At 50.4% G+C, this 15,190-nt stretch overlaps 1 protein-coding gene across 1 annotated transcript in view; it reads right to left on the bottom strand.

Moving 5' to 3' along the window:
- The window catches only part of OPRD1 (opioid receptor delta 1), a 35,242-nt gene extending 20,058 nt beyond the window's left edge, over positions 1 to 15,184 (bottom strand). Inside the window, exon 1 of the mRNA XM_024766814.1 lies at positions 14,959 to 15,184. Coding sequence (XP_024622582.1) covers positions 14,959 to 15,173 — 215 coding nt within the window. The 5' untranslated portion in view covers positions 15,174 to 15,184. The remainder of the gene's footprint in view (positions 1 to 14,958) is intronic.
- Between the last annotated feature and the right edge of the window lie 6 nt (positions 15,185 to 15,190).

Genomic DNA, 15,190 nt, shown 5'->3' with positions numbered 1-15,190 from the left:
ATGGGATGCAGGGAAGAGAAGTTCTTCTCCATCACCCAGGCTCTGCTTCCGGCATAAGAATGGCTGGACCAGGGCGTGGGGCAGCCAGACACAACGGAAGCCCTGGAAAATCTGGAAAAGCAGATTTCCTTAAGTGTGGCATGTCGGCCCATGGGTCTCTGGAAATAGGACATGTCCCTCCTACAAACGTGTACTGACATGCTGCATGAGTGCCAGACCCTGGGCTGGGGTTCCAGCTACAAACCAAGGATGCTCGCTCCACCCCACACCCCCTGACTCGGGGAGAGAGAGAGAGAAATGAGCGATCAGCGTTTTGAAAAGTGTATGGTCTCTGATGGGGGACACATAGGACACTGTGGGAACACAGAGGAGGCATCAGAGAAGGCTCCCTGGAGGAAAGACTTACTAAGCCGAAAAGTAAGGGGTTTCTCTAGAGGAAACAGAGGCCTGAGGTTCCTACATGTCTGCTTTCCCTCTTGTAGTTGGGGGATTTTTATTATAGATCCCAAGAACCCCACAGAGGGAATTTCATTAACAAAGTGCCAACTAGGTATTTAAGAAACACTCAGTGATGCCTCCTTAGAGTCAGGGATCGGGCTAGGAAACAGGAAAGAAGATGAAGGGGATACAGTTCCTGCCCTCCAGGAGCCACAGTCTAAAATGGAAGTCAAACACAGGAACAAGCAATTACACTACAACTAGAAAACATCCATTTCAAGACCATCAATGTTTGTGTGCATCTCCCCTCTTCCTTTATGACAGGCACTGGATGAAAGTACTTGATTTACATCATTGCACTTAATCCTCACAACAAATGACGGTAGTAAGCACTATCACTGCATTTGGCAGACAAGGGGACTCTGAGGCTCAGAGAGGCAGATAAACTTGCCCAAGGTCACACAGCCTATAGGTTGTAGGACCAGGACTCAAGCTCAGGTCTGTTGGACCCTGTGATGGTAATTCATTTTATGTGTCAAAGTGGCTGGGCTATAGTACCCAGTTATTTAATCAAACACTAATCGAGGTGTTGCTGTGAAGGGATGTTGTAGATGTCATTAACATCTGCAATCAGTTGACTTGAAGGAGATTATCCATGATAATGAGGGTCTGCCTTAAGAGCAAAACTGAGGTTTCCCAGAAGAAGAAGAAATTCCTCCTGCCTGAGAGTTGCCAGCCTGCCAGCCCGCCCTACAAATTTCAGACTTGCCTAGCCAGACCCCACAATCGCATCAGCCGATTCCTCAAAATATATCTTACTGGTCTTTTTTCTTTTCTGGTAGGACCTTGACGGATACAGACCCGAAAGCCATGCTCTAGGCTAAGGATGGTGCCAGGAAGCCGCACCATCTCCTCACCTGGAAAAGGACAATGACAACTGCCACCACGCTGGGTTGTTTCAGGGGTCCAGTGTGATGAGAGGCAGCGTGATCCAATGGAGAGGGCAGGCCCTGCAATCACTTACTAACCTTGGTGTCCTTGGGCAAAAGTCTTATATCCCTGAGCCTCAGCTTCTTCATCTGTAAAATAGGCAGATGGTTCCTACCTCACAGAAGTGTCGTGAAGATTAAGTGAGATTTTGCATGGACGGTCTCCTGTATGGAGCATGGTAATAGGGCCAAAACGGATGCTTGGGACTTCCCTGGTGGCGCAGTGGTTAAGAATCCGCCTGCCAGTGCAGGGGACACAGGTTCGAGCCCTGGTTCAGGAAGATCCCACATGCCACGGAGCAACTAAGCCCGTGCGCCACAACTACTGAGCCTGTACTCTAGAGCCTGCGAGCCACAGCTACTGAGCCCACATGCCACAACTACTGAAGCCCAACGTATTGTATGATTTCATTTATATTAAATGTCCAGGTTTGGCAAATCTACAGAGACAGAAAGTAGATTGGTGGTTACCCAGGCCTGGGGTAGGGTGTGGTAAGGGAGTGACTATTTGTGGTTCTCTGTTGCTATACTTTAAATGGGTGAATTGTATGGTATGTGAATTATATCTCAATAAAACTTTTATATTTAAAAAAGGTAAAAAAAAAACAAACCTACTGAAGCCCATGTGCCTAGAGCCTGTGCTCCGCAATAAGAGAAGCCACCGCAATGAGAAGCCCTTACACCACAGCGAAGAGTAGCCCCCCCCCTCTTCAACTAGAGAAAGCCCGTACAGCAACAAAGACCCAATGCAGCCAAAAATAAATACATAAATAAATAAATGTATTTAAAAAAAGGAAAAAACGCACGCTCATTTTTGCCACAGTTGTAATTGGTGAATTCTTAATTACTTTGAGTACTTACCGTTGCCAAGTAAATGTTCCAATCCCATAATTTCATGTAAAAAATTGCCCTCAAGTTTTTCATTCTTAGTGGCCTCATATGGATGCTACAGTTTGCCTAATTCTTGAGGACAATGGGCAAGGCAGGCCCCATGCAGACCGCTTCACACACATTCTCTCCTTTGACTCACACCCACCGGGAAAAGTGGGTATCAATACATTCCCATTTCGTTCACAGAAGAAACCTATAGCCCAAAGAGAAGAGGTGCTTGTCCAGAAGCACAGGGTGGACAGAACCACGGTCTAAAGTCATGTGTTCTGAAAAGCCCAGGCTTCCCACCTCTAGGCCTTTGGCCATGCTGGGCATCACTTATACTTCCTTCTGCCTGACACACAATAGAGTTTCACTTTTGTTTTATTAATTAATAATTCAGTATTTTATTTTATTTATTTTTTTATATTTTGCGGTACGCGGGCCTCTCACTGTTGTGGCCTCTCCCGCTGCAGAGCACAGGCTCAGCGGCCATGGCTCACGGGCCCAGCTGCTCCGCAGCATGTGGGATCTTCCCGGACTGGGGCACGAACCCGTGTCCTCTGCCTCGGCAGGCGGACTCTCAACCACTGCGCCACCAGGGAAGCCCAATAATTCAGTATTTTAATAACGATAAATCAGTCCTGCTCCATGGCCTCTCCCAATCCCTGGGTGTATGACAAAGTCATTCTTCCACATTTGGGATCAGAGGGTGTCATGAGTTTGACCTTCCTCACGGACGTTCCTTCTTGGACACTGCATGAGTGGGCTCCGGGAATCAAGGCGCCTCAGTTCAAAGCTGATTCTGCCATTTACCCAAGGCTGATTCTGCCCTCAGCAGGTGAATTATCACCTCTGAGCCTCAGTGGCCTCATCTGTCAAATGGAGAGAAACATGGTACCAAGCTCAAAGAATTGGGAGAATTAAATGAGATCATTTATGTGAGGCGCTCGGCACAGAGCTGCCCACCTTGTCAGCCCTCAAGAAAGGTCAGCAGTGCTATTTTTGGTATTAAGTCCGACAAGTCAATATGCCATTCTTTGCTGTTGACCTCTCTCGTACCTGGGATGACCAGGCCTGAGCCTGTGGAGGAAGCGTCTTGTGGCCACCTGCCCCTCCCAGCAGGACAGCCCTCTGACCACGTGTGGGTTCTGCTCCCTCTTCACTGGGAGGAATGGAAAATCACTAGATGTGGGGCATTTCCTAGCACTTCAGGAAGATGAGTTTTTGTAACCAAGGGAAACAAATTGCCTCCATCTGTCCTGCAGGGGCATCTGGCCTGGCCGGCAGAAGCAGTTTCTTTCCCTTGGCTTAATCCTTGCCCCTGTTCCCAAGTCCTAGGCAACCAGCCAAAAGGCATCATTATCACCAACAATTTCCTGTTATGGGCCAGGCCCTGTGCTAAGGCCATACACCATCTCCCTTAACTTTTGCCCTCACTGTTCCCCCTGCTAAAACACTTCCTCCTAGCAACTGACCTCTGCTCAATTGTCTCCTCCTCCCCAACCTCCCCACCTACATCTGCAGCCCCGCCACTCTGTCACCATGCCTGTTTCAGATGACTTCATTGCCTATAGGCCTTACATCTATTTCTTTATCGTCTATCTTTTCCCCACTGGAATGTCAGCCCCATGAGGACAGGGACTGTGTCTTGATCATTGTTGCATACCTAGCACCTAGAACTCTGCCTGATACTTAGGAAGAGTTGCTGAATGTATGTTTACCTGCAATGTAGGTGTTTTTCTATCATCCCTATTTCACAGATAAGAAAACAGGCTCTGTGAGGTGAGCCTAAGGGTGGAAAGCCAGCAAGAAGCAGACCTGGATTGGAATCCAATCTCTGAAGGATATGGCTGCTTCACTAGCTGCTGGCCTTGCCCCAGGGAACTTGGGTTCGTTGGGCCTCTTAGGTGTTGTCAGTGGCCCCCAAGCTGGACTGCCTTGTGTAGGAACTAACGTCTCATGCTCCCAGCTACTCCTATTCCCAGCCACCCTTTGGCTCTCCCTTAGCCCAGGTAATCCCAAGCATGGAAACAGATGCAAGAGAAGGCAAGGGGTTAGGAAAGGCAAGTTCCAGTCCTGCCTTGGCCACTGACTCAAAAGGCACAGAATTTCTCCAGGCCTCAGTTTACTCATTTGTAAATCAGAGGGACTAAACTTGATATACAAGATGGCAGAGGTCAGGGCAATGGTTAAAAGTGCGAGCTCTACTATTTACAAGACATAGAAACAACCTAAACATCCATCGACAGATGAATGGATAAAGAAGACATGGTACATAAATACAATGGAATACTACTCAGCCATAAAAAAGAATGAAATAATGCCACTTGCAGAAACATGGGTGCAACTAGAGATTATCATACTAAGTGAAGTAAATCAGAGAGAGAAAGACAAATACTATACGATATCACTTATATGTAGAATCTAAAATATGACACAGGGCTTCCCTGGTGGCGCAGTGGTTGAGAGTCCGCCTGCAGATGCAGGGGACACGGGTTCATGCCCCGGTCCTGGAAGATCCCACATGCCACGGAGTGGCTGGGCCCATGAGCCATGGCCGCTGAGCCTCCGTGTCCGGATCCTGTGCTCCGCAACGGGAGAGGCCACAACAGTGAGAGGCCCACATACCGCAAAAAAAAAACCAAAAATAAAATATGACAAATGAACCCATCTATGAAACAGACTCACATGATACTATACATAGAAAATCCTGAAGATGCCACCAGAAAACTACTGGAGCTAATCAATGAATTTGGTAAAGTTGCAGGATATAAAATTAATGCACAGAAATCTCTTGTATTCCTATACACTAACAATGAAAGATCAGAAAGAGAAATTAAAGAAACAATCCCATTCACCACTGCAACAAAAAGAATAAAATATCTAGGAATAAACCTACATAAGGAGGTAAAAGACCTGTACTCAGAAAACTATAAGACAGTGTTAAGGGCTTCCCTGGTGGTGCAGTGGTTGAGAGTCCGCCTGCCGATGCAGGGGACATGGGTTCGTGCCCCGGTCCGGGAAGATCCCACATGCTGCAGAGCAGCTGGGCCCGTGAGCCATGGCCACTGAGCCTGCGCGTCCGGAGCCTGTGCTCCACATGGGAGAGGCCACAACAGTGAGAGGCCCGTGTACCGCAGAAAAAAAAAAAAAAGACACTGATAAAAGAAATCAAAGATGACACAAACAGATGGAGAGATATACCATGTTCATGGATTGGAAGAATCAATATTGTGAAAATGACTATACTACCCAAAGCAATCTACAGATTTAATACACTCCCTATCAAATTACCATGGCATGTTTTACAAAACTAGAACAAAAAATCTTAAAATTTGTATGGAGACACAAAAGACCCCAAAGAGCCAAAGCAATCTTGAGAAAAAAAAACGGAGCTGGAGGAATCAGACTCCCTGACTTCAGACTATACTACAAAGCTACAGTAATCAAGACAATATGGTACTGGCACAAAAACAGAAATATAGATCAATGGAACAGGATAGAAAGCCCAGAAACAACCTAAACGTCCATCGACAGATGAATGGATCATGCACCTATGGTCAACCAATCTATGACAAAGGAGGCAAGTATATACAATGGAGAAAAGAGTCTCTTCAATTAAAGATGTGGTACATATATACAATGGATTATTACTCAGCCACAGAAAGGAACAAAATTGGGTCATTTGTTGAGACATGGATGCATCTAGAAACTGTCATACAGAGTGAAGTAAGTCAGAAAGAGAAAAACAAATATCGTATATTAATGCATACATGTGGAATCTAGAAAAATGGTACAGACGAACCAGTTTACAAGGCAGAAATAGAGACACAGATATAAAGAACAAACATATGGATACCAAGGGAGGAAAGTGGGGGTGGGGGTGGGGGGTGGGATGAATTGGGAGATTGGGATTGACATGTATACACTGATGTGTATAAAATAGAGAACTAATAAGAATCTGCTGTATAGCACAGGGAACTCCACTTTGCTGTACAGTAGAAACTAACACAACATTGTAAAACAACTATACCACCCCCTCGCCAAAAAAAAAAGAACAGACTCACAGACATAAAGAACAGACTTGTGGTTGCCAAGGAGGAGGGGGGTGGGGGAGGGATGGATTGGGAGTTTGGGATTAGCAGATGCAAACTATTATATATAGAATGGATAAACAACAAGGTCCTACTGTATAGTACCGGGGAACTACATTCAATATCCTGAGATAAACCATAATGGAAAAGGATATTAAAAAGAATGTATATATATGTATAACTGAATCACTTTGCTGGACAGCAGAAATTAACACAACATTTTAAATCGACTATACTTCAATTAAAAAAAAAAAGTGCAGGCTCTGCGATCAGAATAACCTGACTTCAATCCGACTCCAGGACTTTGAGCATGTTATATCAAACATTCTCTGAGCCTCGAGTTTCCTCATCTAGAAAATAAGGGCAACTGCACTCACCTAATAGAGGTCTGTGAGGGTTAAATAGGATAACATGTATACATCTCTAAGCAGAGTGCCTGGCACAAAATAAATGTGCAATGAAGAGAATAATCACCCGTGATTCAACATTCTACGCCCTGGTGAAAACGTTACTTCGGCAGGGGAGGGGAGTGAGGCCATTTCTACCTCTCCCTGTGTCATGTTTATTGAATGGGACTCTTTGACCTCACAGGACTCTGAAGTTTGAGTTCCTTCCACTTATCAAGAAAGACTTGGGAAGCTACAGAAGAAAAAATTCTTGCTGCACACACCCACCCCGGCCAGAGACAAAGCTGCTGATTTCTGCAGCTGAACTGGGAGCTCTAAATCAATAGAACACAACGCAGACACCCCACCCCACCCGATGCCTCCCAGATGGTACTGGGGCCTCTGCAGCCTGCAAGATGATAAACTGCTAATTTAAGCCGGGCTTTCTGCTCTACGCCACGATTATCCCTCTTCCTGTGCATATTATGATGTCTGGGTAGCCAATTAGATTTCGAGGTCCCAGGACTCCGAGGTTAATGAAATCATGCCTTGCCCTTGCACAGCCCCCGTCCTCTAAAGTTCAGGCATCATCTGCCAGGAAGGGGAGAAGGGAAATCTGAGATCACAGAATCTGAGAAGCATTCTTGCTCCAGTCTCAGCTGTGGGGAAAGGAGCCTGAAATTATGTATGTCTACCTTTTCTCCACCCAAATCTCCATCGCCAAACCTCCACACAGTGGTTTGCCAGTGCCCTCTTGCATAGCTTCAGGGACAGGAAACTCCCTATATTACACAGCAGCCCATACCTTCCTGAAGAGCTCTGACTGTTAGAAACTTTCTTCTAGAAATAATATGAGATGCGCACAAACATATGGGTTCAAGAACGTTCACAGACATATTATTTAGACTGGCAGGATATGAGAAACGATGTAAGTCCCCCCATATAGAAGACATCCATACAATGCAGCTGTCAGAAATCATGTCTTCAAAGAATGTTTGATAACATGAGAATACACTCATAATGGGATATGAAAAGGCAGCTTACAAAATATTATATATGATGTGATCATTATTTCAATGTAGTATGATATAGATGTCATTAAAACACACACACACACACACATACAAACAAACACAGAGCGAGAGACACAGAAAGAGATGGGAAGGAAACACACCAAAACGACAAAGCTTTTCTCTTTATGGTAGGATTATGGGTAATGTTTGTCGCTGCCTAATCGTCTCAGTATTTTCTGAAATAACTACAGTGTTACTTGTGGTGATTTATGATACTGTGTTTATTGTAAAAAAAAAAATGTCTAGTATTGAGCTGACAAAGTTTCCCTGTAGCATCCACCCAATAATTCTAGTTCCTCTGGGGCTCAATAAATGTCGATCAAATGAGTGAGAAGCAAGTCTCACTCCTCTTCTAAACAGACATGATAATAGAAAATATTTAGAGAATACTTACCAAATTCCTGGCTCTGTGCTGAAGTCCTTCACATAAACTTCATGAACTTCTCATAACCACCCTATGAGGGTCTATTGCTACTCCCATTTCACAGATGAGGAAACTGAGGCTCAGAGAGGTTATGTATGTATCTCCCAAGCTCACTCTCTTAGTAAATGTGATCCCAGGTCAGTCTGGCTATGATGTCCAGACTCCCAAGTGCTGTCACCCCACACAGAGGCCTCGGAGGTTTGCAGACAGCAGTCTGCCCTCCTCCCCAGCCCTGGTCCTCCCTCCTCTAACTAGACAGCCCCAGCTCTCGCCTCCATTCCCCATGTGTCCCATGGATGGCAGCGGCAGAGAGGATGTGGAGGGGTTTGGGAGTCAGAAGGACCTGGGTGTGCCTCCTTCTGGCTGTGAGAGGCTCCCTCGGAGCCTTCCCGCCCTCATCTCTCATACCCTCGCAGGCCTGTCACGCAGCTTGGAGGAGCCTCTGGCACGTGGCAGGAGCGCGGGAGTGACTCCTCTGGATTCTCCCCGGTGTGTCTGTGAGTCACACATGTTCCCCAGGGAATGAACCCAAGACCTGGGAAGCTAGGCCCTGGGCCAGGGCCAGGAGGCTCGGGGACACCATCCAGGGCTGCTGCCCTCCCCACTCGCCTCGCCAGAGCTCATCTGGCCCAGCCTCCTGCCTTCTACAGGTCCCACAGCGCTCCGGCTTAGAAAGGAACAACCAAGGCCAGGGTTTCTGGGGCCTGTCCCAGGTCACCCAGCTCTCATCCATCACCCTGAGCTGACCCCTTCCAATCCACCCCAAGCCCACCCACAGCAAATTCGTCCTCTTGAACTCCATTCTGCACAGACTGCTCCAAAGTCCTCTTCCCCATGGCCTGTGACCAAAAGCTCCTTCATTTCCCAGCATGGCTGCCTTACCATGGGCCCCAAGAACCTGTCTAGCACAACTCGAGCCACAGCACAGCCTCTGGCCCCTAACACAGCCACGCTGGGCCGGACTCCAGGCCCCTCCTCCGCCCTCCCTCCCCACCCTCCCTCACCAGAATGACTCCCTCCAATTCCCTGGGGCTGGTCCATGGAGTTCCTCTAATATTTGCACCCTCCCCCAGGAATTCTGGAAGGTCGGTGGGTGCATCACTGGCCCCAGGGCCTGGCCGCAGCTCCACACACAGCAGGCACTGCTGACAACCACGGTGAGGAGGACACCTGTCTGCAAGGCCTCCCCTGCTTTGGTCCTTATGGCCTCTGCAGCCTCACAGCCAGCCCAGCCCCTGGCTCTCTCCATTCTGCCACGGTGAACTTCCCTGCCCTCTGCAGCTCTGCCATGCGATCATCTGCTGAAGCTTTCTCTGCTTATGCTGTTCCCTCTGCCTGGAATGTTCTGCCCCCCTCTCCGTGGAGCCAACTACTGCTCCCCCTTCACGGCTCAGCACAGACACCTGCTCTGGCTGGGTCAGGTGCCCCCCTGGACTCCCTCAGCTCCAGGAAGCTGCAAATGTCCCTGGAGCTGTAACTAACTAGGGGGTCCTGAGGGTACATCAGAAGCCAGAGGCCACGCTGAGGCTTAAGCTGAGAGTCTGGTCAGTGGGAGCTGAGGCTGGACGGGCCTGCCACGGGTCAGCATCAGCAAAGGCTTGTTGAATGAGTGAACATGCAGACGATGCAGGAAACAGGAAAGGACTCAAGGTGGAAAGTGTAGACAATCAGGTCTCATAGCCACCAGCTCTGCCTGCCTGGAGCAGCTGCAGGGGTGCCTGTTAATCTCGGCATTTGACACATACTGAAGGCCTACTATGTGCCAGGTGCTGTGCTATGACCTTCACATTCATGATCTCACTTAATGCTCCCAATAACGTATTCTGATCACCCCAGTTTTGCAAATGCAGAAATGGGGCTCAGGGGAGTTAAGCTGTTTGCCCAAAGCCACAACACTGGGACATGGTCGAGCGGGGATGGAGACCAGCATGACCTGACCTCCAGCCATGAACCTTCACCACTGCACTGTGTCACCTCACTGGGATCTCTCCTGGCCCAGGAGCCCTGCGTCCGCAGACCCCAATCAGGACAAGAGAGGGGAGGGAGACAAGAAGGCAAGGGCTTCACGCTGCGTCCCCAAGAGCAGGACGGGAACTCAGAGCTCTCACCCTGAGCACTTGTCCCAGCAACCCCTGGCACCTCGGTAGTAGACAGAGGGGACACCCAGAACCCTTACTCACCTGTCACAGCCCCGCCCCACACCAGGCTGCCAGGCCCAGCCTCCGACCCCTGCTCTGTGCTGCAGTCACCTGGGATGGGAGGGAAGACACGATGCTCTACCAACATCGTCTTGTCATCTTTAAGATGAAGGTGCCTCTGAGGCAGGTGCTACGATCCACATTTTATAAATAGAGAAACTGCGGTGCAGAGTGGCCATCCACCCTGCTAAGGATCTTAGCAGGTGGCAGAGCTGACATTTGATACAAGAGTCAGAAGAGACGCCAGCCCAGGAAGAGCTCAAGGGGCAGAGAAATGCATAGTCTGAAACAGAGCCATGAAGAGGCAGGCCGGGCTGGTAAGAGGCAGGGAGGCCCGGCGGGGGTGATGGGGGTGGTGAGAGACACAGCAAGGTGCAAACCTGCCGAAACCAGGGTCAGGGAGAGGTGGAGGCCGGGGTCAGGGCAGGCGGACAAGAGACCAGGTGGAGAAGCATTGACTCCAATCTCCTACTGGATTCAGGACAGGCAAACTGGGAAGCCCTGAGCCACGTAGAGGGAAGATGGGGTCACCCATCAGAGATGCGGGGGTCCTTAAGCCCTTCACACTCCACCCTGCCTAGAGGGCCGCCAATGGGGACTCTGAGATGCCAGCCCTGCTCAGGGTACGACTGCACCCAGAAGGAGGGGTTGTTGGGTGTCTGCTCTAAAGACCCACCAAGTCAGCACCCTGGCTGAACTCACCCTGCAGGAGTAGGGAGTGTCTGCCTGGGGACCACACATCCCCAAAACTCCTGCTCACACTTCACGGAACCCTCAGGAACCACAGGCTGTTTGCTCAGAGCGCAATTCCCAGAGGCCCCTCTCATGTATCCAGAAGGATGAGTGGGCTTCTCAGGCGGGTCTGTGGATCAAGGAGAGGGTCAGAGTCGCGGGGGGAGGAGGGAACGGAGAGTGCTTTGTGCTCTGGGATTCTGAGATACCCGTGCTCTGTTTTTTCAGCCCCTCATCCATGTCAGGCTTCCCGTCACAGGCTCTTCCCTCACCTTTTTACTTAGTTACCCCCTCCTCATCCTTCAGCTCCTCAGAGGCCTTCCCTGAACTTCCAGACCGGGCGAGACCCTCCCCGCTTCGGGGGCTTCCCACAGCTCCCTCATACTCTTCCACGTCCCTCACCACGGCTACAAACTTAAATCCGTTGGCTGGCCGGCCGATGAATGTCTATTTCTCCCAGACCTGAGCTCCATGAGGGCAGGGACGGGGGATTTTCTTCCCCACCATCATATCTCAGCATCTAGCACAGCGCATCCATAGGATTTTTCTTGAATGAGTTAATTCTTTTCATTCCTTCACATAGAGACCCTCCCTGTTCTCAAAGGACTTAAAAGGCTCAGACACAACGTGTTATTTAATCCTCGCCACAACCCCAGATGCATTGCTGTTACTTCCACTTTACGGGTGAAGAAGTGAACTTCCGAAAGGTGAAGTCACTAGTCCAAATACACAGCAAGTAAGTGGCTTTGAATCAGGATTTGCCCATTGATGCATCTGACTTCAGAGCCCCAGTTCTGCCACTACACCTCCCTGCTTTTCTGCCTCAGTGGTCCTCTGGATCTTCCTTTGCAAACCTTCCCCTGCTCCCAGATAGGTTCAGCTCAGGACTGACAGGCAGCTCAGGACTGACATTCATTCAATCACTCATTCATTCAACCAGTCAACTGAGTCACTTATTGGTGGGGCTGGGCTCTGCATGGGGTGTCAGGGAACCACAGATACACCAGAGGCTTTTCTCCATCCTGGCTCCCCTCCCTGCACTGCTCTTGGGACTTTGCCAGCAGAAGCCAAGCCCCAGGCAGCTGCCCTGTCCCTAGCCTCCCTTTCAGTGGGGAAGGACTAAGTGCAGGGGCCCGTCATTCCCCTCCCCAAGGACGGTGGCCTAAAATACGTGTGCTGAGTAATGTGTAGGCTCATCGTCCTTTTGTCTCCATCATTCTCTGAGAATCCTAGGACAAGAGGAGGGACAGGATCCTGCCCCCGCCTTCCATGCAATTCTTTGTCCCCTATCCCAGGCAGCTCTGGAAAAAGTTCTGGACAAGACCAGGGTTCTACTCTGGGTCTGGAGCCAGCTGTGGGACCTAAGGGGGACAGGCCACCGTGCCTCCCTCTGAACTGCAGACTCCTTACCTGTAGAATGGAGGTGACAGTGAAGGGGATGCTAATACCTATCCCACAGGGTTGTAGGTGAGGATTAAATCAGTCGGGCCCAGAGATACAGTGATCACATAGATGGCTGGCCCAGGAAATATCTTAGCAACACAGGGACCTGAGGGGCCAGCTATGCTGCTTCCAAGATGCATTTGACAATGTGATTTGGGGAAGCTTGGCTGGAGTACCCTAGCAGGCAGAGCCCAGGGCCTGCCCTGAGTGGACCCTCAGAAGTGAGAGGCCCTCCCCCGGCTCAGTGGTAGTGCGGGAGCTGTGCTCATCAGCCCACCAGCCAGAGGCCCCAGGTGAGAGACCGGAGATGGAACCGAACACACTGACACTCAGCTTTCCCCAGATCAGAGCACGTAGAGCCCCCCTAGAGAGCGCAAGTGCCAGGAACCTGGGACTCCCTGAATCAGAGCTACTCCCAGGCCCACCTTAGGACAAGCGCCCCCTCACTCTCCTCTGTCGTAGGCACTGGATTCTGAAGAATCTGGAAAGTTACTCATCCGCATCATACACACAGCTTCCACTTATTGGGTCCAGGCACGACGCCAGCTGCATTATATATGCTCGCTCAGTGACACCTCACAAAAACCCTGTCGAGGAAGCTTCTATTATTCCCCCATTCTATAGATGAAGAAACTGAGGCTCAAAGAGACTAAGTGTTTTACCCAAGTCACAGAGCCAGTTCGTGGCTGGGATTAACACTCAGGTTGACCCAAGTCTACAGGCCACACTACTTCCGAGGGTAAAGTGGGGAGCATCACCGACAAAAATGCGAAGCAAAGATCAATCCTGCCTGTGCTTGGGGGAATTTTCCCACTGTGGCTGGTGATGAGTCACTGAAAGCACAGGACGTTCTTGTGCCCTCCACTCTTCCTGGGGGAGCAAAGCTTCCCCTGGAGTCATCGACGCCAAAGCTGCCTCAACACCCACACACCAACGCAACTCTCCTGTATACTGCACCCTGCCCGGCAGAGACCCCTTACTCTGGAATTCATACTCCCAACTGAGGAGATTGGGTCTCTATCCCTCAGACAGGGAAACTGAGGCAGATGGGGCAGATGGTGGGGCAGGGGGAATGGGCCCCCAATGTGATAGGCATCAGTGACTGCACCAAGACCACAGTTCACATCTCCCACCTCAGAATCCACAATCTGCCCTGTGCCTTCTGCCCGGCTTGGTGACACCAGAGCCCAGAGACGTTCAGGGTTGTACTCTTGGTCAACCACCGTGGATGACCCATTTCCAACTAACAGTAAATACCCGGGCATCTTTGTTGTTATAAGGATAGGAGTTTCCTTTCAATTCTTTTTGCCAGTGTCTGCACTGACAGAGCTGGGTCAGGAAGGCTCCTTTTGGACAAGCCAGTGATGTTTTAGACTCTCTGAGAAGGTCCCCGCACTGAACATAGATACCAAGAAGCGAACTTCACTTCCTCAGATGAAAGTACAAACTCCACTCCAGCCCAAACAAATCACTTTTGTCTTTTCCAGAAAACAAAAGACTGTTAGAGGAGAGGAGGAGAAGGTGAGAGGGAGCATTTGTGAGGAGGATCTGAGGTCTCTCTGAATCACGTCCAGAGCCATGGACTAGAGGGCCACTGGGGAAGGAAGCAGAGAGCGACTAGCTGGCCCACTGTACCCAGGAACCATGGCTACCCCTTAACAAACGCCCACACAGGTGCACAAACACTCTGGATGCTCTCCTCCTCCGAGGGCTTCAGGGCTCTGACAAGAAACAAGTCACACTGTCACGTGCTCCTACAGAGAGAATCACAAACTGACAGTGTGAGACAAGCACACACACCAACACTGGGACCCCAGCAGAAGATCCCCAAGTACGACTTGATAAGTGCCCCCTCAGCACGATGCAGTCAGCCCACACACTGCCGTCTCCCAAGAGGCCCATGGCACTTCCGGCATCTCTGCCCACCCCTACCAGGTTTTTGGAGGTCCAAACACACATCTGTACTGTCACAAACAAAATCACGCACTCACAAACTGTGACAGACACACAACTGTCGCCAAACTGTCCCACATAGATTGATAGAGATATAGGGGATGCCAACAGATGATCAAATGTTATTAGTTAAACGCGGGAGCGCACACACACACACACACACACACACACGCACGCGCACGCGCGCGCCAGCGTCCCCCTCGAGATGGAAGTGGTCTTTCCGCTGAGCCCCGGGCGCCCCCTTCAGGAAGTGCGGAGGCCCCGGGAGTGCGGGGTCTGAGGTCAGGGTCCCAGGTCCGTAGTCCCCACCCCACCCCGGGGCATAGCCCGACGCACCAGCCCGCAGCGCACTCACCGGACGATGCCGAACATGACGAGCACGTTGCCCAGCAGCCCCACGGCGCACACTGCCGAGTAGAGCGCGGTGATGGCGATAGCCAGGGCGAGGGACGAGGCGCTCCGTGCTGCCGGCGGCCCCGACGCATTGGCGCCCGCGCTGGGGAAGGAGTCCGACGCGTTGGCGAGGAGCAAGGACCGCAGCTCGGCGTCGGGGGAGGGGGCCGGTTCCATGGCGGACAGGCGGCCGG

This window comes from Neophocaena asiaeorientalis, unplaced genomic scaffold, assembly GCF_003031525.2.
Source record: "Neophocaena asiaeorientalis asiaeorientalis breed wild unplaced genomic scaffold, Neophocaena_asiaeorientalis_V1.1 scaffold79, whole genome shotgun sequence".
NCBI classification, from domain to species: Eukaryota; Metazoa; Chordata; class Mammalia; order Artiodactyla; family Phocoenidae; genus Neophocaena; species Neophocaena asiaeorientalis.
The sequence above is the reverse complement of the archived record's forward strand: the minus strand, read 5'-3'. Positions and strand labels throughout refer to the sequence as shown.